This window comes from Clarias gariepinus, chromosome 24, assembly GCF_024256425.1.
Source record: "Clarias gariepinus isolate MV-2021 ecotype Netherlands chromosome 24, CGAR_prim_01v2, whole genome shotgun sequence".
In the NCBI taxonomy this organism is placed as follows: domain Eukaryota; kingdom Metazoa; phylum Chordata; class Actinopteri; order Siluriformes; family Clariidae; genus Clarias; species Clarias gariepinus.
In genome coordinates, this window is record NC_071123.1 from 1,361,700 (window position 1) to 1,387,649 (window position 25,950).

The 25,950-nt window shown below is 42.5% G+C and overlaps 2 protein-coding genes across 2 annotated transcripts; both read left to right on the forward strand.

Moving 5' to 3' along the window:
- Nucleotides 1–1,138: 1,138 nt before the first annotated feature.
- On the forward strand, nucleotides 1,139–15,651 carry si:dkey-251i10.3 (uncharacterized protein LOC553498 homolog). The gene is made up of 13 exons (XM_053485899.1): nucleotides 1,139–1,387; nucleotides 1,814–1,910; nucleotides 3,933–4,003; nucleotides 4,097–4,310; nucleotides 4,725–4,880; nucleotides 5,204–5,323; nucleotides 6,483–6,577; nucleotides 7,488–7,689; nucleotides 7,812–8,187; nucleotides 9,175–9,599; nucleotides 13,589–13,773; nucleotides 14,079–14,178; nucleotides 15,111–15,651. The coding sequence occupies exons 1-13, from the start codon at nucleotides 1,371–1,373 to the stop codon at nucleotides 15,426–15,428; spliced, it is 2,376 nt and encodes a 791-aa protein (XP_053341874.1). The 5' UTR covers nucleotides 1,139–1,370; the 3' UTR covers nucleotides 15,429–15,651.
- A 2,828-nt stretch (nucleotides 15,652–18,479) lies between these two features.
- si:dkey-251i10.2 (uncharacterized protein LOC562682 homolog) lies at nucleotides 18,480–24,867 on the forward strand. Its single transcript, XM_053485910.1, has 5 exons — nucleotides 18,480–18,757; nucleotides 21,596–21,708; nucleotides 22,710–22,816; nucleotides 23,218–23,282; nucleotides 24,613–24,867. Exons 1-5 carry the CDS (start codon nucleotides 18,493–18,495, stop codon nucleotides 24,732–24,734), a joined length of 672 nt encoding a protein of 223 aa, XP_053341885.1. The 5' UTR covers nucleotides 18,480–18,492; the 3' UTR covers nucleotides 24,735–24,867.
- Nucleotides 24,868–25,950: the final 1,083 nt, after the last annotated feature.

The following is a 25,950-nucleotide window of genomic DNA, read 5'->3' on the forward strand; positions in this document are numbered from 1 at the left end:
TAACAGGAGATGTGGAGAAGTTCATATGGAGTCCAGTTCGTTACTGGAGGCTCAGGTACAGTAGACTGTAGGAAACTTCAGTCCTGAAATTCTGAGCCAGAAGGAAACACAGACATGAGGGCTTCCTGGGGTGTAAAGCAACCAGTCACTCCACCATCAACAAACCTGTGTGAGTAATGAGAGTGGGGAGGACAGCATCTAAACGTACCAGTTCACCATAATAGAAGATACAACAGGTAAGATACAGGCAGGTCACAGTCACACAATGTAAGGTGATGTATATTTATTACAGAGTTCAAGCAGGGACTCCGGCAGGACTAACCAGGACTATATTAATATTAACCTGCATTACTATTCAGAGCTGATGTTTTTGATCAATCAGGATAGGGTGCTTTATAGTGCGCTACAGTACACTCAATCTCCAGCTGTTTCTTAGCTACGTTAGCCATATAACCTGCGTAAGCTAACTTTAACTGGTTTAGAGTAAAATGTGAACATTTTATATTTCTTTTAAATGTTTCTGTAAAAACCATTACCACGTAATTAGTGGAAAGTAAAAATGTAGTGTTTTTTTTAATCAATTTGGACCAAACACACGGCTGGAAACTGAAGACTGAATCCAAGAGCTCTATATAAGAGCATGAAACACTACTTTACCTCACATAGCACACGTCATGGTTCGTTTTTTAGGTGGCATTTTGTTTAATATAAATACTGATAATAACTTTTAGTTTAGTTTTTTTTATTTTAAGTTTGTGTTCATGGGGTCAATTTTATTTTAATATACATAAAATTATATCTAACAAAAGTTTACATTATACAGGTTATAAAATGATAATAAATACGATATTACTCCATTATTACTCCGTTGCTATAAGAGATAAACAGTATGTGCTTGTTTATATCTGGTTTTATGGGGTTTTCTAGGAAACAAAACAATTATTTCTTTCATTTTCAGTGATAAAAACACTTAAACACTTTTTACAAATGGATAAAACCAAAGTATAGTATTTAGGTATGTATTACTATAAATTATACTATGTTTAGATTTTTTTTAAATGCAATAAATGAGTTTTATTTATATGATAAACTGGATTATACGAATGAGCACGGATTTCACTTCCGCATACGTCATCATCCTGCGCCGACGCCAATGGGGGGAGAGAACGAGGTTAAAGTTGCTTGAACAGCGGTGGTTTAAAGCGTTTTTATCGTCAGACCGTTCATTTTAAAATAAAATAAAAGATAACAGCCGTTGTTTAGTTTATGGAAATGTCGGCTTTGTGGCGCTGGTTTGTTTAAAACCCTTTAAACACCAACTGCTTTAGAACTTTCCAGCAGCGCACGTGCGGCGTTGCCTCAGCTCCAGCATGGACTCCAGCAGAAGGTGAGTTTCTTCTTATTCTGGTTTAGTTCAGTGTTATAAAGGTGGTGTTTCTCTCTCCTGTGTTTCTTATTCTAGTTTTAATTCAGTATTATAAGATACCTGACACTCAGACACGTGTGGTGTTTTACACACTCAAGAACTCAAGTGTTATGGATTTGTGTTATTAGTCACTGCAGCCAGGACACGTGTGTGTGTGTGTGTGTGTGTGTGTGTGAGTGAGTGAGTGAGTGAGTGTGTGAGGGGTTAATGTAACTGTGAAGCTCATGTGGCTAACATTAATCCCCCCCCCAACCCCTGTGTGAGAAGTGTATGCAATAATAAACTACTTTGACATTATGATCTAAATTATAATGAATGATAATATTTATAATAATTAATAAATATTTTTTCCAGCTGAAGTAATCACAGTATTTTTTTTTTTCATAGCAAACTTATGAAAATGGCGGCAATGCTGGTGGATGATGATGATGACGAAGAGTTTTCTGCTGATGAGGAGAATATGATCAGTGCCAGTGAGGATGAGGTACACACACACACACACACACACACACAAACAATCTTACTAAATAAAAATTAATTTCCTCCCTTCCTGGCGTTTCCTCCCAATTTTCTCTCTAATTGAGGCGTGTTTTAGGGGTTACAGATTTGGGATTCAGCCTTGTGTTCGAAGCTACACTCACCTAAAGGATAATTTCTCATTAATGCAATTATCTAATCAACCAATCACATGGCAGTTGCTTCAATGCATTTATGGGCGTGGTCCTGGTCAAGACAATCTCCTGAACTCCAAACTGAATGTCAGAATGGGAAAGAAAGGTGATTTAAGCAATTTTGAGCGTGGCATAGTTGTTGGTGCCAGACGGGCCGGTCTGAGTATTTCACAATCTGCTCAGTTACTGGGGTTTTCACGCACAACCATTTCAAGGGTTTACAAAGAATGGTGAGAAAAGGGAAAAAACATCTAGTATGCTGCAGTCCTGTGGGCGAAAATGCCTTGTTGATGCTAGAGGTCAGAGGAGAATGGGCCGACTGATTCAAGCTGATAGAAGAACAACTTTGACTGAAATAACCACTCGTTACAACCGAGGTATGCAGCAAAGCATTTGTGAAGCCACAACACGCACGAGCTCATCAAAATTGCACAGTTGAAGACTGAAAAAATGTTGCCTGGTCTGATGAGTCTCGATTTCTGTTGAGACATTCAAATGGTGGAGTCAGAATTTGGCGTAAACAGAATGAGAACATGGATCCATCATGCCTTGTTACCACTGTGCAGGCTGGTGGTGGTGGTGTAATGGTGTGGTGGGGGATGTTTTCTTGGCACACTTTAGGCCCCTTAGTGCCAATTGGGCATCGTTTAAATACCACGGGCTACCTGAGCATTGTTTCTGACCATGTCCATCCCTTTATGACCACCATGTACCCATCCTCTGATGGCTACTTCGAGCAGGATAATGCACCATGTCACAAAGTTTGACTCATTTTAAATTGGTTTCTTCAATATGACAATGAGTTCACTGTACTAAAATGGCCCCCACAGTCACCAGATCTCAACCCAGTAGAGCATCTTTGGGATGTGGTGGAACGGGAACTTCCTATCAATATGAGCCAACATTTCTAAAGAATGCTCTCAGCACCTTGTTGAATCAATGCCACATAGAATTAAGGCAGTTCTGAAGGCGAAAGGGGGTCAAACACATAAGTATGGTGTTCCTAATAATCCTTTAGGTGAGTGTAACACAGCAACACAGACTTGATTCAGAACGACTTAGAAGTGATTAGTGCAGAGACGGCGTGTTGTTTAAGTTCAGATGTGTGTTCTGTGACTGGGTGTGAATGTGGGTTTAGTCAGACAGCTGCTCTCTCCTCAGTACTGCGGACCGTACAGACCTACTCTCACCCACGCTGAGACACACAGTTAGTGTCATTAACCACTGGACAACACCTGGGACACGCCCACTCATGCATATAGTTACACATAACACTGATTTTACTGTCTATTATCAGCATTCGTGGAATAACGCCTTTTGTCCAATCAGATTACTCGGTCGGGAAACAAACTGTTCTATAATACACAGTATTTATGTGGTCTGCACAATTTGATATATATAAAAAAAAAAATCACACTGCGATTATTTTTACACACATTATTTTGCAATTGCGATATGTAAATGTTAAATGTACAATTTAGTATTCAGTCCTATTTATCAGGGCTAACAGCGGATAACGGCATAAATGATCTCAAGACGACGTTTAAAAGTATTTAGGAAACTCAAATTAAAAAGTAAATAAATAATATTGTTAGGATTAAAGTATTAACTTGTAATTATTTTAATAATATTTTTTTAATGACTGCGGTGTCATAATGGTAATTCATAACCAAGGTGTTGAAGTTGTTCTCATGCCGATAAATTTCCTAACCGGGGTTCATGATGCGATTAAACAAAACGTTAAACTTGTGTTGATGTCTTGTTTTGTATTTGTGTAACACACATAACTGTATGTGTATTTGTGTGTGTGTGTGTGTGTGTGCGGCTGCTTGCAGGAGAACAGCGATGATGATCGGAAACACACCAAGCTCCTGGAGGCCATCAGCTCTCTGGGAGGGAAGAGAAAGTCAGTGTGATTTTTCTGACCTCTGTGTGCTAGTCTAGCTAATGTCGGTGACGGACAGATGGTCGTCATGGTAATGCGTCATTCTCTTCTCAGGAGGATGCAGGCGGAGAGATCGGAGGCCAGTCTCCAGGTCTCGGAGTTCTCTGTGAATGCAGAGGGAGCGGGAGAGAAGGTCGAGCTCTCGGACCTGCTGGGTTCCGTGGAGAAAACGCCCGGAGCGCCGAAAAAGACCAAGAAGCAGCTGAGGAGCCTGCAGAACTCGAAAGAGACGCTGGAGCTCCCGCTGAGCCGGCAGCAGACCGAGAAGGTTGTGTTTGTGCTGTGTTTAACACCTAAACACACACACACACACACACACACTCTCTCTCTCTCTCTCTCTCTCTCTCTCTCTCTCTTTCTCTCTCTCTCTCTCTCTCTCTCTCTCTCTTTCTCCAGAGACCAGGGTGCCAATACTTTTATCTGTAGTCTGGAGAAAAAAAATATATAAATATGGAGTTTGTAGACACTTTGACAACGACACAGGAAATTATTCAAGCTGTTCGAAGTAATAATAAAACTTAATGATTTTAATTGGCTTGTAGAAACCAAGTCCCACCTTCTCTGCATACTGATTGGTCAGTGCTAAAAAGGATTTTTCTTCTATAAAGCTTGTTTAAAAAGAAAAAAAAAAAATCTTCTCTTATACTTATGAGTGTGTGGTGTGGTGTGTGTGTGTGTACAGATCCAGAGGGGCGTGGCGTACGAGCGCAGCAGTAAGGAGGTGTCCCGCTGGGAGAGTGTCATCACACAGAACCAGAAGGCCGAGCAGATCGTCTTCCCTCTTAAACAGGAAACAGCCGGACCCAAACGTGTCGAGCAGGTGGTGGCCGGCTGGAAGGTGTGTGTTCTGTCCCCTGAGTGTATCTGTGGTTTGTGTGTGATAGCGTGTGTGTGTGTATTTCATCATATTTTTTACAGTGTTTACTGAGAAGCAAATAAGTTGCATATTTTATAACTTTTATAAGAATAACCATCATTTATTTATTTTTGAAGAACTTGGCTGGTGAAAACAGTGTGTATATATTATTTATTTCACATATAAAGTGTATAGTACAGGCAATTTATAGGATGCTATACTGTATATTCTTAGTAAATGTTTGTTTTTTTCCATTTTTTTGTCTTTTTTGTCTCTGTCTCTCTCTCTGTCTCTCTATGTCTCAGGCTCAGACTCCTCTAGAGCAGCAGATCTTCAGTCTTCTGCGCAGTAATAATCAGCCGGTCACTGACCCCGTGTTGACCCCTGTGGAGGAGGCGTCCATCAGGGCCATGAGTCTTGATGAGGTAAGTGTCAGTCATATCTTGAGCGTTTAGGCCACGCCCTTATCTCAGTGTGCGGGGTTATGGAGTGGGGTAGTAAAGTGGTAGGTAGACGCTTGGTGGCGGGGGGATTCGGGGAGAGTCGGACGCTTGGGGGGGGGGGATTCGGGGAGAGTCGGACGCTTGGGGGGGGGGGATTCGGGGAGAGTCTGACGCTTGGTGGGGGGGGGGATTCGGGGAGAGTATGACGCTTGGTGGGGGGGGGATTCGGGGAGAGTCTGACGCTTGGTGGGGGGGGGATTCGGGGAGAGTCTGACGCTTGGGGGGGGGGGATTCGGGGAGAGTCGGACGCTTGGTGGCGGGGGGATTCGGGGAGAGTCGGACGCTTGGTGGGGGGGGGATTCGGGGAGAGTCGGACGCTTGGTGGCGGGGGGATTCGGGGAGAGTCGGACGCTTGGTGGCGGGGGGAATTCGGGGAGAGTCGGACGCTTGGTGGCGGGGGGGATTCGGGGAGAGTCGGACGCTTGGGGGGGGGGATTCGGGGAGAGTCGGACGCTTGGGGGGGGGGGATTCGGGGAGAGTCGGACGCTTGGGGGGGGGATTCGGGGAGAGTCTGACGCTTGGGGGGGGGGATTCGGGGAGAGTCTGACGCTTGGGGGGGGGGGATTCGGGGAGAGTCGGACGCTTGGGGGGGGGGATTCGGGGAGAGTCGGACGCTTGGGGGGGGGGATTCGGGGAGAGTCTGACGCTTGGTGGGGGGGGATTCGGGGAGAGTCTGACGCTTGGTGGGGGGGGGATTCGGGGAGAGTCTGACGCTTGGTGGGGGGGGGATTCGGGGAGAGTCTGACGCTTGGTGGGGGGGGGATTCGGGGAGAGTCTGACGCTTGGTGGGGGGGGGATTCGGGGAGAGTCGGACGCTCGGGGGGGGGATTCGGGGAGAGTCGGACGCTTGGTGGGGGGGGGATTCGGGGAGAGTCGGACGCTTGGTGGCGGGGGGGTAGATGATGGTGGTCCAATCCTCCCCCACCCTCTTTAAGCGCCCCTTTGTCCTCGACCCCATGCGTCCAACTGTCGCCCCTTTCAAGCATTTTGCGTTTGGAGGCAGTTGGGCCGGGGGTGTTGAAGCCAGTTGAATACAGGGTGTAGAAAATTTGTTAAAATGTCCTGTGTTTTTGGTTTTCAGGCGAAGATCCGGCGTGCGGAGCTGCAGAAGGCTCGAGCACTGCAGTCTTACTACGAGGCCAAAGCTCGGCGAGAGAAAAAGATCAAAAGCAAGAAGTATGTGTGGAAAATATTAGTTCTAGTTAACTTTTAATTACAGCATGTTTTTTAAAATTATATCACATGGTCCCTCACACTGCAGACATAAACGCTGTCCTTGAGCCATGGACGGGCACAGGGCTTTACACCACTCTGTTCTTTTTCTCTTTTTCACTTTAAAGTCTTTTTTTTTTTTTTTTTTTTTTTAGAATTTTTTTGTCTGCCATAACATTAGAACCATCTGCCTAATATGGCACAGACTCTCCCTCTCTCTCCCCCTGAGCCATCGATGCCTGGACTCCACGAGACCAGCACCAGATTTTTTTAGTCCTGTAGGTTGTGAGTTGGAGCCTTCACAGATCGGACTTAATTGTCCAGCACGCCCTACAGGCGCTTGAGAATCTGGAGGTTCGGGTGCTTCATCATGTTCCTCAAACCGTTCCTAAACAAATGTGTGTCAGTGACCCAAGGCTTCACCGCATAACATCGCCCAGGGCATCACACTGCCTCCGTCCACTCGACTTCGGTGGAGAACACGTGTCATCAGTGTTGTTGTTCAGTCCTACACAAGAAGAATATTCTTAAAAATGACAAATGATATCCTTATTGTCCTTGGCCTTGCACATCTGTCTATAAAAAATATTTTTTTTAAATTGTGTTTTGCGCAGCCTGTACTTTTAGTAGGCTAATTGGGCCAAACCTCCCTTCTGTGGCACTGAGATCACGTGACCCGAGACCTCATTAAAAATTTTCTTCAAAATAACCATCATGACGGACACGGAGCCAACTCGCAAACACTTTGCTCAGTTATTCTCTATGCTTAAACAACACATTGTATTTACTGTAGTGACTTTATTTTGTTTGTTTTTTTTCTCTCTTCATTTTAAGACACGTTCTTACACACGTGATATAAACTTTTGTCTCTCAGGTATCATAAGGTACAGAAGAAGGCTAAGCGGAAGGAGTTCCTGAAGCAGTTTGATGAGATGATGAAGATGGATCCGACCGCCGCCCTGGAGGAGTTGAAGAAGATGGAGCTGTCCAGGATGGAGGAGAGGATGTCTCTCAAACACCAGAACAGCGGCAAGTGGGCCAAGACCAAAGCCATCATGGCCAAGTATGACGACTCGGTAAGGACGGCTGTGTCGGAAATCTCACTCGCTAATTAATTGCTGGTTTACAACATCTGTTTTGTTTGGTTTTTTATCTATTTATACATTTTTTTTATTTGTTTGTTTGCTGGTGTTTTCAGGCCCGTAAAGCCATGCAGCAGCAGCTGGAGATGAACAAGGAGCTGACTCAGAAACTCATCGTGCCGTCCGACGACGAGGAAGATGAAGACGAAGAGGAGGCGGGGACGCTCCCTGATTTCGTAAATGCGGCCGAGTCAGCAGGCGGCGCCGTGAACCCCTGGATGAGGGGCAAACTGACCAGCGAGGATCACGAGGTCACAGACGCCACGAACACGGAGCAACCAACAAGCGAAGCGCAAAGGGAGGAGGAGGAGGAGGACGACGACGAAGAAGAAGGAGAGGAAGAGCAGCTTCTGAGGGACTTCGAAGAGAAACGGAAGCTGAGGCGAGACGAGGGAGACGATCTGGTCCCTGTCGCACAGGAAAAGGAAGACTGTACGTACTCACTCAATCAAGTTTTTCCGTATCATGCAGGGGGCCTAGCAAAATGTGTGTAGGCGGAGCTGTCTGTCGGCTTTTGGAGTTTGTGATCTGATAAACAGATTATTATTTTTCTAAACACTACTGATATAATGATTTATGTAGCTGTCTGTAATGGAAGGAGTCTCCAGTACAAATCAGGGGAAAAGCTGTAGCTTTAAGTTTTCTGGCGTCTTCATGAGCAGTGAGGGTTTTGTATATATAATAGACTCATATACACACACACACACACACACACACACACACACACACACACACACAGAGTGTTCATTATATATATGATCAGGCTCCATTATATATGCAGGGTTTAGTGTGTTAATGAGCTTATAAGCTGTGTACAGCCTCTTCATTTCTCTCACACACACACACACACACACACACACACACACGCACAAAAGGCTGGTGTTGGTGTCAGTATCTGAGGGATTGTAGACGAACGCTGCTATAATGTATACACACTCTAATAAAGAGCTTCTCATGTATTATCCAGCAGTACTGACTCACTCAGCTGCTGAAATCTCGTCTCGGGTTACACGGATCAGCTCCGGTCGCTATGGTGATGGGAATAACTTTCGGTCAGATATCTGATCTAATAAAGCGGAACATGGTTGTTTCTCAAACATATGTTTAAAAGATCGATCTCTTCCACCTGGGAAAAAAAACACAAACAGCAGGTGAACCGATCAACAAGTGATTGACAGTTACGGAAGTGCTGTTAAACTCTTTTATGTGAACTGATGCCCTGGAAGCCCCGCCTCCTTTCTTCGTCTCTCCTCATACACCTTTTCTGGCTTGCTCTTGGCTGTTTTAACAATATACAATTATATTTCATGAAAAAATAACAAAAAATGTTTGACTCCGCCCCCTTTTCCTGGCTCTCCACACGGTCATTACGCTCTGAAGCTGACCTTTTAACATCTTTGATCTTTTATCTTTCCTCAGCACACACAGGGACACAGGAGGAAGAGGAGGAAGAAGAAGAGCAGGAAGAGGTTGTGTCAGAATTCAACACCCTGTTTAACCGGTTGATGAAGGGCGCCCGGACGCCCACGGAGCCGCCGGTTAAAGCCAGTCGTGCGCAGGAGGCGGAGCTCGTGCTCGAAGAGGAGGAGGAGCTTCTAGACGAGGGGCCGGTCCGTACTCGCACCATGGAGGACCTGGAGGCTCTGGTGCATGATGGGGCTGCGGAAGAGACTGCGGTGTGTGTTTCACGCCCTGCCCTCGTGGACACGGCGTCTGAGCCGCACAGCAGCACGAAGAAGAAGAAGGAAATCGACCCGAGCGAAGTGCTCACTAAAGACGCCAACGTGATTACGGTGCCGCTGGTGCCGACGCTGGTGGAGGGAGACGAAGCAGAGGAAGAGGAGGTGAGGCGAGGAGTGAAGAGCCATCCTCTTCTGCATTAACATATTTCCTGTTTTTAAATCAGTTTTTTCACAAAGCTGAAACTCACCGATCATCAGTGAATAAAACTTTCTCTCTTTCTCACTCTCTCACTCTCTCTCAATTTCTTCTTCTTCTTCCTCTGTCTCGATTTTCTCTCTGTGAAGATCTCAGGACACCTCATGACAACTTATGAGTCCAGTTTATAACCCCGTTTCTGTAGTTACCAGATTCTCCCAGGAGCTCTGTAATCAGCCTGCTGCACGTTTAATCAGTGCCCTTGATCAGAAGTCAGAGAGGGATTTGGGATTCAGCCTCGTGTAAGAAGCTAGTTAGCTTTGTAGCCGTAAATAAAAGAACACCGACGGTTCGGACCGACTTGGAAGCGATTACTGCCGAGACAGCGTGTTGTTTAAGACGACATAACGTTATCAGATGTGTGTTCTTACAGTCAGTGTAATTAACCACCTGGGACAAAGTGTCATAATATAGTTGCACGTCACAGTGCTGTTACTGTCTGCCATCAGCACTCTCCTCCAATCAGACTACGCTCTCTGAACTAACTGTTGTATAATAGGAAGTAATAAACATAAAATCATCCGGCCACAGAAAAAAGAAAATACTAATAATAAGTGTGTTTCAGTGGAGAAGCCTAACTAAATAACTTTTTAAAAAATACATTTGCAAAGAACAGTTGAAGGTGAAAATGAGTTTTATGACTTGTTTAAAAATCCCTTCTCCAGCTCTGATTAATACCCTAGCCCGATTCAGCTGCGGAAAAGCAAAGTTTGCTTAATTACGACTTTATTTGTTACTTCATTTTGACTTTTTTTTTTTTTTGTTGTTGTTGTTTTGTTTCTTTATTTCTCACAATTCAGACTCAATTTTTTTTCATACTTCTGCCTTTTTTTCCCCTCACGGTTGTGTTTCTGTTTCTCCTGATTGTTGAGTCAGTCAGGCGTCTCCAGCGTCGCCTCGTGTGCAGGATGTTAGACAGAAAGCTTCACACGTTGAACATGTAAATGGATGCAGTGACGGAGAACTGTTTTAGACGTGTTTTCACCTGAGCCCGTCCTCACTTGCCCTGTGGCCGTGAGCGAAATCCAGTTAGGAGAGCGTCCTACCGGAGCTGTGAGACATTGCTGCATCCCAGTGCTCCCAGTACACTGTTAGTCATTTTATCTGAAACATCAGACCCAGGAAACCTGATTTCCTTTATACATTTTCAGGAGTAAGATACTAAACACTTCCACTTAATTAACATTAATTATATATTAGTGAGGGGAACCAATAGTCACCTCCCGATACTATATCAAGATATTATAAATATAATATTAAAATTATAATATAAATATAATATTAGTCTTACGATTTTATAAATATCCCTATTACTTTCTTTATTTCTAACTCTGAAGTTTTATCCCCTATCTTTTATCCAACAGCTTCACCATTGAACTGAACATGAGTAATTAAATGTAGCCCGCTCCTTGCAACATTAGTTTTCTCACTAAAGAACCAAGCGCAGCATTTAAACACTACAAACTAAATTCAGAGTATAAAATTTAACTTTAAATTAAATTTAACAAAAAGCCACGGTGTTACTGAGCAGCGCGTATTTCTGTCCTCCTACTTAATGATTATTTCTAAACAAACCTCGCGGGTAATTCACTACTCCACACGGCATGCCAGGTTAGAGCGCCACCTGTAGGATTATAAAGAAATTAGTTTACCGTCTCAAAACTCAGTTTTGAAGGCTAATTAGCGGATTTGATGTTTTAAAACTGGTGGAAGTGTAATGAATGAGTTTCAAGACTAATTTGCTTGCAGAGTTCGGGAGAAAGGCAGAACGATTGTGTTGCAGCACTCTGAAGCTTGTGCACTCGGCACAGAATCGGTTCGGTCCAAAGTGATCGGTCCGGTCTGATTTTAAACTGCAAACCAGCCGGTTCACAGTCCAATACAGTGGAACACAGCTCTGAGACAAAAATGGCATCCGGGATTCCCCTCATAATTTAAAGGCGCAGGGACAAGACTGTTCCATTTGATGTGTGTGAAGTACTTTTTTGGTGCTGTTGATGGATTTTGGCCACATGATGGCAGTGTTGGGGGAAAGGGGACAGTGATTTAGTCCAATGGATCAGTATACTTTACATTGTATATTCCTGTCAAATGCGTGCAAGACACACTTTTTCGGACTTAAGAACAAATCAGACTTACGAACATGCTCAGGGAACGGAACTTGTTTGTAAGTTTGGGACGACCTGTATTATAAAACATAGATTTTAGTGTCAGTGTGGCGCTACGTAAATCAGCACACACAAGAATTGTGATTCATAATTAATAGTTTTTTTACCCCCCTGTCTCTATTATATATTTAATCAAAACTTCATGTCAAACAGTCACTTTCCATCATGTATCAGTCCAGTATTGCTCCCCAAAAAAATCAATTGTCCAGACTGGTTCCCACAGAGGTTTGTGCAATTTCAGGAACTCGTGCCGTGCTTGTTTTTTTAAACTGCAGGTTATAACACAGAGATTTGGGTGTGATAAATAGTTCTTGGGTTTTTTTAATTACGTTTGTCAGGTACAAAGTCGCAGAAGACAGTCCTGGAAGGAAACGCGAGAGTGTGAGCTAGCACATTAACTTAACCTGACTCTTATTCACTGACATTAAAACTTTAAAAAAGAGGAGAGAACACACACACGCACGCGCACACACGCGCGCGCACACACACACACACTCTGACCCGATCACTGTTCACACGTCACTGGATTTATTTTCCATTTCCACTTCATCCTTTTTTAGACACGAGGCGGAGCTTGTAAAATTTGTGGCAAAGTGCATAACCTTCATACTGTAAAAAGCACGTGGTGTTAAACTCGTCCTCTGTGAGTGTAATAATCACCTCTGACCCAGACCAGACCAGACGGATGAAGCAGGAGCTGCCTCCTCGTCCTCCTCCTCTTCATCCTCCTTCTCCTCCTCCTCCTCTTTACCTCAAGAGCTTTAGACTTCAGATGGACAACATGGTTGAAGCACCAGAAATGCTGCATTATTGCTAACTTGTGCATCAGTTTGGAATGAAGTAGAGTTTGGAGTTTTCAGAGTTAAAGTCTGCCATATTTATATACAGTGTGTAAATCTTTCTAACAGGCTGAGCAATTACCAGGAAGTCAGAATTGCCAGGGAAAAAAAAAAAGTAGAAATTTTAGGGAAAGGCAACACTGAGATAAGTGCATTAGTGTAGTAGGGGATTATATAGTAAAAATAAAGGAAGTTTTTACTCTCATAACTGTTCTTATTCTGTGCAATATAAAGTCCCGGTTTGACTCGAACACCTCTCATTTTTGTGTTCATTAGCGATATTTTCTCTGGTGTCTTTTTTTTCTCTCTCTCTCTTCTCGCCATGCTGCTTCATGAGCTTTCTTCATTTCCGAGTTCCTGCTTTAGTTTGCAATAATGTTTTATACTCGGATAATTTAATTAACTGGTCGTGCAGCTGGTGTTAAAAAAAAAAAAAGCTATCTGCAATATCGGGATATCTCTTTATATATCATGTGCACGCCCGTGAGCCTGGATCGGGGAATTCCGGCTCGAGTTGAGGGGAAATAATTAGCTCCTGATCCGTGTTGATGGAAAACTCCGAGCCTGGATCGAGCCGTTACTCTGAATGAAGTGAGACTGCTCTAATGAGCCTTAATATAAATAAATGATTACGAGCTCGCGTCATGGGAGAGTACCCCTGTGTGTGTGTGTGTGTTGTGTTGGGGAGGGTCTTCGTGTGTATGTTTTTCTTCTTTGAGTTTTTTCTTTTCATCTGTTTTATCTTTTCTTATGTAAACCTCCTGAGTCTTTTTTTTTTTTTTTTTAAAGCTGTTTTTCAGGATTGAAAACTGTTTTCTCCATGAGTAAAAAAAAAACATTTAGCGTCTCCTCTGACCCTAAACCCTGTCCCCCGTGTCTCCTCTTCAGGGCCCGGCAGCACAGATATCCATCATCAAGGAGGCGTTCGCTGGAGACGACGTCATATCCGACTTCCTGAAAGACAAAAAGAAACAGGAAGAGGTGGGGCAGCCCAAAGTGGTGGACCTGACCCTGCCCGGGTGGGGGGAATGGGGCGGGGGCGGGCTCAAGCCCTCCCGACACAAACGCAGGAAGTGAGTCATACATGAAGTTTAACATGCCATTATTTTATCTGCGTCCGTGGTTTAGATACAAGCGTCTGTACAGATACAGTTACCATGGAAACGTGAAGGAAGTTGTTTAGTTAAAAAAAAACCTACACAAGCTATTATTATCATCGATATTATTTTTATTTTAAGCTACTAAACATTTAAATGTAAAGCTTGCTGAGGTTAAAGTATTGGCACCCCAGTACTGTATGTATAACTTTGCGTTCCTGGTGACGGTTGGATCAGTAACCGTATGTGGTGTTTTATTTTTTATTTTATTTTTTTTTTAGGTTTCGGGTGAAGCCTCCTCCCGTTGCCCAGAGAAAGGACCAGAAGCTCCCCGCCGTGATCATCTCTGAGAAGAGGAACTCGTCCATCGCCTTACACCAGGTAACCTGCAGCTCGGGGAGGAAGTGCTGCTGCACAGACGCTTTCAGGATCAGCAGGAAAATGAGACGAGCTGTGAAGCGATAAATAAATCAGATTAGCTACATAATGCTCTCTTAATAAACTCTGTGATCGCTCGGAAGCTCTTTTTATCCGAGCAAAATATCACTGTCTACTTAAAGTCTCTCTCTCTCTCTCTCACTGTTGTTTCTTTCTCCATCTTCTGCGTGTGTCTGTTTTATTTCTCTTGAATATTTTTGCCTTTTTTTGGTGTCGCGCTCTTGCTGTCATCCTTTTTTATATACGTCTCTTTTCCTGTCCATATTTTTTTGGCTCTTTCTCCGTGTCTCTAACGGTGTCTCCCGTCTCTGCTTTTTCTTGGTCTCTCTCGCACTCTTACACTCCTTCTGTCTTTCTGATTCTGTTTGTCTGTTTTGGTGTCTCTCTCTTTCTCTCTTTTTGCCTTTCTCATTCTCACTCTTTTCTCATTTTTCTCAATATCTGTCTTTGTCTCTCTCTCTGTATGTCTCTGTCTGTGTGCATCTGTTTTTCTGTTTTTCATCTACTTGCCTTCTCTTGGTGTCTTCCTTTCGTCTCTTACTCTTCATGTCCATATTTTTTTGGTCTCTTCCTCTGTATGTTCCAGTCTCAATCTCTGTCTCTTTGACTAACTTTGTCTCATGTCTCTGCTTTCTCTTGGGCTCTGTCGCATTATCACACTCTTGCTGTCTTCCTTATTCTGTCGGTCTCTCTGTGTGTGACTCGTCATTTCCGTCTCTGTCTTTTTTGGCGTCTCTTGCTTTGCCCGTCTCTTTCTCTCACTCTTTTGCTCTCTTCCTGTTATTCTCTCCATTTTTTGTCTCTCATATGTCTTTATCTTATTGTCTTGCTCCCTCACGTTAACCTAGTCCCTCCCCCTCTCTCTCTCACTTTAGGTGAGCCAGTTGCCGTTCCCGTTCCAGAACAGTTCCCAGTTCGAGACGTGTATCCGCTCTCCCGTGGGTCAGACGTGGAACACGCAGAACACCGTAAAGAAACTCACCGCTCCCAAAGTGGTGACCAAACTGGGCTCCATCATCGAGCCGCTGAGGAAGGACGACTTCCTGTCGGACGACAAGAGCGCCGGAGCACTGAAGAAGCGTCCACAGATTGTCCTGGACGATAAAAGCGGGAAGGCGGGAAAGAGAGGAGGCGGAGCTCAGCAACATCAACACAAGAGGAAAAAGAAGAAGAAAAGAGAAACGAGCGAATGAATGTAGTGACTTTAACCAGGATGATCACATGACTGGAATCGTCCCGATTGAGTGACTTTAGACTTCATTATAAAGAAAGGAGCTAGAAGTTAAAGTGAATCGATGTAACGCAGTGACCTCGTACAAAAGAGATGCGTGTGAAAAGTCTAGTGCGTTTGTTACTCATGTCCTCTCTGACGTGTCTGATGTCTCGCTCACCATTAAACTCTTTATCGTTTCTCGCTCTTGTTCTATATACACATTTAATTTTTGTCATCCTGATAAAGCAGTATTCTGACTCCACATCTGTCTCTCTGAACATCTGCCTGCTTCTGCTTAAGAGGAAACAGGAACTGATTTGATTTTTAAAATGAATTGAAACACGTTTTTTTTTTTCCTGTCTGATTGAACCAGTTTGACTTTAGCTTTGTAAAAAACACGCTTGAACAAGACGTTCTGTGTCTTCGCTTGCAACACGTCGCAACATTCACTTTATACATGCATCATACCGGGTTCAGATCTGGATTAAAATAGACGGATTGAGTTAATCTGAGATAACGTCAGGTGCACTAACACTCTAGACTCGAAGCCACGATAAACAATTCAGCCTGTGGTTAATGACCTGTATGGAGATGTTTACACGGTTAAAATAAAATATTATCGAAATATAAAGAAATAGCTAAATTTTTAAAATTCATTAACATGCAAGTTTTTTTTTTTTATTGCTATATTTTTATAGTTAGATGTTCAAGCACCTACATAAAAAGGCTTATTGTATTTAATTTACATTTGTTACACCCCAGTCTGGGTCAGGCCATAACAGGAAGGAAAGGAAAAAAAAGGTGAAAAATAAATGAAAAGCAGGTGAGACCAATAAGCAAAAACTAATAAGCAAAGTGCATTTGCTTAGTGTTTTTTTTTTTTACAAAAGTGAATAAGCAAAACCCAAAAATGTGTCTGAAAAGCTTGAGGAGCCGACAAGTGCAAAATAATTAACAAAATTCCCTCTAGCTCATCTCGAGGTGAAATACTTAATGCTGCACCAAAAGAAAACAAAAACACGACACTTTACCCCCTGACCAACCACAACCAGAAGAAAACGAATTATAAACAAAATGGCATCGATGTCCTACTAAGCCACTATATACTGAATTTATGCACAAATACAAAACACAAAATGTATTTACAGAACACGGAGCAACCAAAAACAAGATGAAAATAAGCAAACGGTCATACACGAAAAAGTCTATCAAATATCAAGCAACATCAAAAAGTGGGGAAAATCTGCGTGTACGCAGAAATGTAGCAAGGCGTCACGCGCGCGTATTTCCTTCATATCAATCACAGGATAAGTGGTGGGTAAAGTCACGGGCTGCAGACGTGTCGTCTGAAGGGTAGAAGTAGGCCTCAGGGTCTCCTGGGCAACCAATTGTCAGGTAGCAGGCGGGATCAACAAGGTTGGAGTAACCAATCGATTGCAGGAAGCAAACAATTATAGTGACAGACTGCAGGAACCCACTAATTGTAGGGGCGGGACCTGAAACATTAAGGGACACAACCCCATCCCATCAGCAGAGACACAAGCAGGGACACAAAAAAAGCACAACATACAAATATAAACTCAATATAGTAATAATATTTTAAGGTCAGGGGTGGGATACATTAGTCGGTTCTAGAATTTGGAAGCAGGAAAAATGGCCAAATGTAAGGGTGTGACCCGAGCGACTCCAAAACTGCAGGTCTTGTGGGATGTTCCCGGTCTGCGGGGGTCAGGACCTACCAAAAGTGCTTAGAAGAAGGAAAACCCAACCGGTGAACTGGTGTCAGGGTCATGGGCGCCCTGAATTGTGTAGGGAGTGAAGGCCAGTCTGATCCAGGAGAGCTTCTGAAGCACAACCTGCTGAGAAAGTGAATGCTGGCTCTGGAAGAAAGGAGGCGGAGCACTCAGTGTAGTGCAGATTGTTGCATTCGAAGCTTCAAAGCTGCAGAGTGGTCAGGGTGCCCATGCTGGCCCGTGTTCTCCACCCAGAGAACAATGGAAAAGGGTGATCTGGTCTCATGGTGCACGTAGCTTACCTGGGGAAGACATGTTATCAGAACTTGATTTGGGAAGGGAGAGCTGATGGAGGCCACGCGATGCTCAGGACGAAATGTGTTGTTCTGCTTGGAAAACTCAGGTCCTGCTGTTCCCGTGGATGTCACGTTGACACGTCCAACCTACTGTATCTAAACACCGTTACAGACCGAGTTATCATGGAGACGGTGTTCACCGATGGCAGTGTCCTCTTCAGCAGGGTACTGCTCCCTGACACACCGCCCACACACTTGGAGGCCGCGTTCAGGGTGTTGACTCGGCCTCCAAACTCCGCAGATCTCAATTCGATCGAGCAGAAAAACAAGTTTGGTCCGCGGAGGCCCGACCTCATAACTTACGGGACTTAAAAGATCTGCTACTGACATCTTGGTGCCATACACACACACATCTTCAGAGGTCTAGTGGAGTCCAGGCCTCGACGGTTTTAATCAGTGTGTACAGCACGTTAATATAAAACTCATTTGCAGCTGCACTTCTGTCAGAGCTGCTTTTATGGAAAATAAATCAATACTTTCCAAACCGTCAGTTTCCACAGCACCACAGCACTCGGGTGTTTTTAAAAGTTGAACAATTGATCACTGATAAATGTCATGAGGAGGAAATAAAAATAAAAAAATGAACGACTGAAGCTCCATTGTTGTCTGAGACAAAACAGGTACAGCATTGTATGAAACCTGAAACTTTGTTCTTCCTGTAGAGCATTTGCAGATTTAGGATAATTTCTACCCAGGCTGTAGAAGTTCCTTTTGTGCTTATCAACATTATACATCATATTATCATATTTGTGTGTGTGTGTGTGTGTGTGTGTGTGTGTGTGTGTGTGTGAGGGCATTTCTGGGAAATGTAGCCTCACCTGAACCACCATGAATACTTCATGAAGGCCAGACTTGCCAGCGTGATGAAAGGAACTCGGGCAGTTTTTTTTGTTGTGGGTTTTTCTTCCATGCCACCGTGACTCAGCACAAAGTTTGGTCTAAAAGCTTCCCTTTCATGTCAGGATTCAGTCTCGCCCCTCAGGTCTGGGACACACATCACCTCGTCTGTGCTTTTCAGATCTCTGGTGGCATGCGGGCCGTTCTTTTTCTCACTTTTTGGCTCCAGGTTTGGACCACGGTGAGTGGATTCCCGACCGGAGCTCCGAGCGCCAGGTGTGTGGACATGAAACCTGGACACGATGTCTCAGCGCAGTCTGGGTCCTCACCTTACACCATCATGGTCAGCAACACCACCTTCAGCACCAATCAGACAATCAAAGGTAACTTCAGACCTGTGATTCGATTTATTTTTATTTATTGAAACGCTAAAAGAAAAACTGAGAGCTTCTGTCTGAAGTAAGAGGAGATGGAGAAACGGGAAATGTTCTCTCTGTTACAACGAGGAACTCTTAAAGTTTCACAAAGTCCTCCAAATAGAAACGGTTTATCTGTAAGGGATAGGAGGATTAAAAAATATTGCGCAAAAGCATTCCTTGATTATTTTTGGATTGAGATTCCTGAGTGAGAATGGACGGAACAGTTAGAGAACAATTGGCAAGGTGGAGCAGAGCAGGAAACGGTGAGTATGTAGAGATGTAGAGATGGATGGAAGGAGAGATGCAAAAGCAGTAAGTATAAATGGGTGGACGCAGAGATGATGAGCAGGTGGAGATGAATGAATGGATAGAGAGAAGGTAGAGATAAATGGATAGATGGATGGAAAGAGGGTAGTTAAGATAAAAAAAATAGAGAAGAAATGGATGGATGATGAGATGGTGTGCATAAAGAAATGGATGGATGGATGGATGGATGGATGGATGGAAAGATAACTGGTAGAGGAGTTTAGATGAACAATAGCAGGTCGAAATGGATGCAGGAACAGATGGTAGAGTTGATGGATAGGTGGAGATCTTGAGACAATAGAAATGAATGGAAAGATGGTAAAGGGAGAGATGTGTGGAGATAGAGATGTATGAATGGTGAATAAGCTGGTCATTACTGATTGATGGAGAGATGGTGCACCGTAGGATGGAGGGACAGAAAGTTATCAGAATAAATATTGCGTGGACGAGAGATGAGCGGATATCTGCTGGAGGGAAGGAGAGCGAACTGGTAGACCAGACTAAACGGCGCATCTTTTTGAGAGAGGTAAAGAAGAACGCCTGAAGGGGAGGCGAGAAGGTCTACAGGGAGAATAAAGAGGATGATGATGATGATGATGAGAAGGAGGAGTAGGAGGCGTTCGGAGGTCCGGCGTGATGGATAGAGGGATAAAGCGATGGAGGGATTAAACGCTGATGGGAGTTAGGAGGAGAATTTGGAAATGGGCGCCAGGTTTTAGAGGGTGCAGATGTTTAAAACGGAGGTGTGATGTTAAATCTGTAACATGATGCAGACTGCTGAGGCAGTTAGCGTTAGCGTTAGCACCCATGAGGAAGAGGAAGAGCTTATAATGCTTCATAAGTGATTCATGATAACATTAGAGGGGGTAAAGAAACGGATTAGGAAACCTCCAGTGAGCTCAGAGACGGGAGGAGGTTGGTTTTTTTTTTTCTTTTTTGGAAGTCTTGTGCTTTAAATATCTCTCGAGTTACTCAGACGAGTGCGCTCGCGTGTTCCTGTCTCCGCCGAATATTTTGTTTGAGAAATATTTCAGTTTACAGAAGTGGATTATTGATACTGTACAAACTTTAAATTGCAAACTTATTCAATTGTAATCGTGAATATTTTTCTCATTTTTTTGGAAGATTTTAATTTGACTTATTTATTCTATTCATATTTTTGCTATTTATTTTAAGATATTAAATTGAATTAGCATTTATAATGATTTAAATATTTATTCATGACAGAATGTGAATTAAAGAAAGACCTACATTTAAATATAGCTTTTTTTTAGCAAATACAAAAAGATTCAATGTATCAAATATAACAAAAAGGGCTTTTATTCTTCTTCTTCTTCTCTTCTAGACTTAAAAGTAATAAATCACTAAACTGTTTAATTTGTTACATTTCTGACAGAGCATTTCTAACACTGAAAAGCGTCTAACAGAGCGAAGGAAGTAAAATAAAGTTCAAATAAACAGATAAGTAATTAAATAAAAGCAAAATAAATAAAAAGGATAAATATATTATAAATATATTATATATAAATATAATATTTATATAAATATATATACATATTTAATATTAATATATAAAATATATACACTAATATTTATATAAATATATTATATTATATATAAATATAATAAAAAGGATATATATATTTATATTATTTATTTATATATATATATATATATATATATATATATATATATATATATAATTACAATAATTTTGTTGTCATAAAGGCAGAAAATAAAAGATTGGACATGGATGATTTGGTGCTGATTATTTCAGTGAAGCTCTACAGTGAGGTGATGAACCTCTGACAGCCTGAAGGAAATAGAGGAGTGTTGGCTTTTTGATACATCACGTGCTCCCCCTGCTGGTCATAACCTGTCATTACATCTATTTCACTCTGTTCATCTTTCTCTCACTGTCTTTCTGTCTGTCTGTCCTTCTTTCTTTCTGTTTGTCTCTCCCTCACACACACACACACACACACACACACACACACACACACATTTGGTGACACTTACAGCACGTTCTCATATTAAAGCTAAAACAACCTGCACTCATAATAAACATATTTTATTTCTCGCTTTCAGATGGTCTTATTTTCCTCTATAGAGATTACATTTCTTACACCTGTAGAATTCTTTATCCTATGTTTTCCTGCTAAAGGAAATATCATGTATCAACCTGCTTTTTTCATGCATATCACATATTATATAATAATAATAATAATAATAAAATAAAATGGAGCAAAAACTAATACATGATTATACAAAAAAAACTGAAATAAAAAAACATTTAGGGAACTTAGGACTGTCTTTATTTATCAGGAAAAATACAGATTTATTTTATGTTACTGAGTCGCATGTTGGATGATTTGATGCTAAAATGGAGACTAAGTGTCTCACTTTGGACATTTTTAGTAAGTGTTGGTGTGATATGGTGTTAATATCTTGCCGTGTGTGTGTGTGTGTGTGTGTGTGTGTGTGTGTGTGTGTCAGTGATGATTCACGGCCCAGTGTACATCGGTTTGCTCCTGCAGGCTCGATCAGGCTCCAGCACTGACGCCGTGGGGACGTGGGGGACTCCGCCCTCCAACACACAATACTTAACGGTGATCACACACACACACAACACATTTACAACACAAAAACATCAACATCCCCGACAAACTCAGCACATTTGTGATTAATCTTCCGTGAGATGTTTAAGTCAAGGCCTGGTGTGATACGGCTTATGAAGCGCGTTTGTACTCCACATTTACATTTAGGCATTTGGCAGACGCTCTTATCCAGAGCGACTTACTTTCTTTTTTTTATTATTATCTCATTACACATCTGAGCAGTTGAGGGTTAAGGGCCGCGCTCAAGGGCCCAACAGTGGCAACTTGGTAGTTGTGGGGTTTGAACCTGGGATCTTCTGACCCGTAGTCCAATGCGCTCTTCCCGTGTACTTTAACTCATATTGATGAATAATCTTTATTGAGTGCAGTTTAATATTAAAAATTGGTAAGCGCACTTCTGCAGTCCCATTAACCTTCCAAATGTGCAGGGGAAATTGTTTTTTTTGGTGGAAAATTAAACCCTATCAGATTTTCACCAAATTCGCACTATACGTTGTAATGAATAACCCCGGGGTGCACTTACTTTTGTCCCGTCACACTCCTGACCTGAGATCTGAGCAGTGGTAAAGTGCTCACCCTATCATTCGGAGAGTTCAGTTCCCGGGTGATGCTGTAACCTCTCGCAGCCGGAGGTCTAGAGAGAGCTGATTGGCCGATCTCTCTCAGAGGGGGAGGGGCGAAAGGTACTTCGTGCTCCCACGTCAATCACGGCTCTACAGCCAATCAGGGGCGTCTGTGAGCTCATGCACGCGGAAGGAGCGGGAGGGGTGTGTTACTCCGCCCCCAACGGTGCATGAGCTCGCAGTTTGGTCTTTTTTGATCCGAAGACAGTGGATTTAATTCTGTTTATTAATTTCAGTGGAATTAAATCAATATTTTATTCATCACCTTCAGCCATTTAAACCATTATAGAATGATTGTGGTTCTTTGAATGTTTATCTGTGTGTGTGTGTGTGTGTGTGTGTGTGTGTGTGTGTGTGTGTGTGTTGTAGTGCTCAGGAATCAGTCAGAGCGCCATCACACACTCCAACAAAAACAGTAAGAACAGCGAGATCTACACCTGGATTCCTCCGGCGTCTCTCGACTCCGCCTTCATCACGTAACTGATTGATTAATAATCACTAATCAATAAATTAAATGATAAGTGATTTCCTGTCAAACTCTGAACTAATGGGCCAGGAAATGAACAAAGCAGGATGATTAAACATAAAAACTAATGAATGTTTCTATTTGTATAGTACACACACACACACACACACACACACACACCGAACATTAAATACATCTTTAATGTTGTTGTTTTTTTATGTATGTGTGTACAGTAGTACCCAAGTGTGAAACAATGCAAAAGTAATGGCACCTACACTACTGCTTACATTTTTTATTATTAACATAAGAAATAAAATTGGATACAGTTCAATGTTATTTAGACAAAATGTTCTAGAACTAATTATAACATTTGTTATTTTTGATTTATTGCTTGTGCTTTTTGTCCTTCAGGGCCACTGTAGTCGCAAATAAGAGCACTTTCTGGATTAACCTCCGATCGGACACACTGCGGCGAGGTGAGCTTTAGTCCTGACATGAGAAGATGTTCGAGGTGTAAATGAAGCCATTTTACATTTAAGAACTTTTATTTATTAGAGAAATATTATATTTTATTTCCATGTTTTATATGTTGCCGTACGTTAACAGATATCCGTCCCGAACCTGTAAAATCAGAGGCTCAGACATTAACCAGACAGTGAGTCAGGACAAAACTAAATGCACCCTGGTGTAGGTGTGACCTCCCTCACGTGCTGTACAATTTTAATTTTCACTAAATTCACATGGTTAGTCAGGGATGCTTTTGTTTAACAAATAAAGTTCTTCTTGTCCTGCTGCAATCAATAATTATTTATTTATTAATAGTTGATGATAAGACGCACATTTATGGCTTCAATTAAGTTTCATGCACACAGTTCCAGCGAGATAGTTTAAAAAATTTGAACAGAGAAGCAGAGATTCCCCATCGCAAATATTAACTCAATTCAATTCAATTTTATTTCTATAACGTTTTTAACAGCGCTCATTGTCGCAAAGCAGCTTTACAGAGTCAAAAGAAAATCATGCACATGATTATGAAAGACTATGAGTATGTGTATTACTTAAGTAAAAGTAGAAGTCCTCTGTTTGTTTATGTATTTGAGTAAAAGTATAAAAGTCCTGCTAATTTGTTGAGTGTTAAATGCTTGTAATAGCCAACAGTAGTTGTTATCATAGTACATAATAAAATAATCTCTCTCTCTCTCTCTCTCTCTCTCTCTCTTTCGGCTCTGAATGTGCTGTTTTGGTCGCCGTCTGCGTTTTTTTTGGAGCGTTCATTAGCCGGGTTTCTGTGAAGGAGCTGTTGCTATAGAAACGATAACAGAACAAAGGCATCAATTAAATAATGTAATGCACAGCTTGGCATTTTATGTCATTCCACAGTCAGTTCATTTTGTGTGTGTGTGTGTGTGTTTTAGTGCTGACGAAATAGCTCAGGGTGGCACGGTGGGGTCGATTCCCGGCCAGGCTCGATTCCCGTCTCTGTGTGTGTTGAGTTTGCATGTTCTCCCCGTGCTTGGGGGTTTCCTCCAAAGATATGCAGGTTAGGCTAATTGGCGTTCCCAAATGTGCCCGTAGTGTGTGTGCCCTGCGATGTACCCCGCCTCGTGCCCTAAGCCTCCTGGGATAGGCTCCAGGCCCCCGCGACCCTGAATACAGAATAAAGTGGTGTGGAAGTGAGTGAGTGAGTGAGAGAGTGAGAGAGAAATAGCTCGGATTTTACACAGCTGTGACTTCCTGCTATTTTTACAAGCCCTGTCTGCTCATGAACCTTTGACCTTTGACCTTTGTCCCTTTTCATGGCCCCAGATGGAAGCAGCAACACAGCAGCTGATCACAGGATGGCAGTCACACCTGTTCTGCTTCTCCCGCTCCTGATGTCGGTTGTGTTGCAGTATTTTGTTACCGACTCATCAGCGCACGCGCCCTAGTCGAGTCCCCGTCACTGTCCTACTCAGCGTCCTGTTACGCTCGTCACATCATGAGCAGCGACGTTCAGACGCCGAGCTCCGAAGAAAACATCGCGAGATTTCGGAATCTCTTTTTATTCACAGTCATGTATGAAATGTATGTGTTTAATAAATGTATCATTTGACTTATAAAGTCCACAATCTGTGTCTGGTTTATTGTGTAGACTATAACACTGACTCTAATCCTGACTCTAATCCTGACTCTAACCAAACCTGTATATTCTTCAGTTTATTCAAAGTTCATATCTCAGCTTCAGAGCATGACGAGACATTACTAAGTGCACCCCCGGGTCAGTCTTGACCTCTGTGCCATACAGGACATACTTTGTAAAAATCTGAGAACGCTGATTTTTTTTCACCCAAATAAACATAAAGGCTAACTAACGCCTTACAATTTTTTGTTGGAAAAAAATCATCTTTGTCAAATTCTTACCAAATTCACACGGTACATTAAGGTGGTCAATTTGAACACAGGGGCGTGTTTACTTTCATCCTGTCGTGCTCCTGAGCTGAGATCTGAGCGCTTTACTGTGTCAGTGTATTTTAGCCAGTGAGCTCTAACAATAAGACTAACCTTAACCCTGGTGTAACTCTAATCTAAAACTCTACTATAAGGTGCCTGTAGTGTAACTGTAGTGTAACTGTAGTGTAACTCTAATGCACTACGCCGCTAACGCTCTCATGCAGCGCTGTTTTGGTTTTGGCTAGCGCGCTGTTCCTAGTTCGTATTGTTTTCATTGTGCAGCTGTATATGCTTAAAACGCACATAAAAGCCACTTGACAAACCCATCTGACTTGTCTGACGTGACAAAGCTGTCGCTTTTTTTCAGCTTGATTAAATAAACACATTTCAAGTGCTGCGTAATTTCTTTAAACTCTCGACAGCTCGCTTCTCTCTCATCTTCTCTCGGTGGAAGAAAGCGAGACTAAAATACTTATTATAAATTTGTAAGAAGTTTTTTTTTTTTACCCCGTAATTGTGATATTAAGCCGCTAATAGGAAGATTATTCAGAACTCGATTCCGTCTCTGAAGCGTGATAATGCAGCGGCGGCTTTTTCCTTTTTCTGTAATTATCTCCTTGTCAGAAAGCCAGAGGAATAAATTAGCACACAGACACCAAAAAAGTTACTACTGAGAGTCGTGCTGTGTGTAAGTGTTTGTTTGTGTTTGTGTGA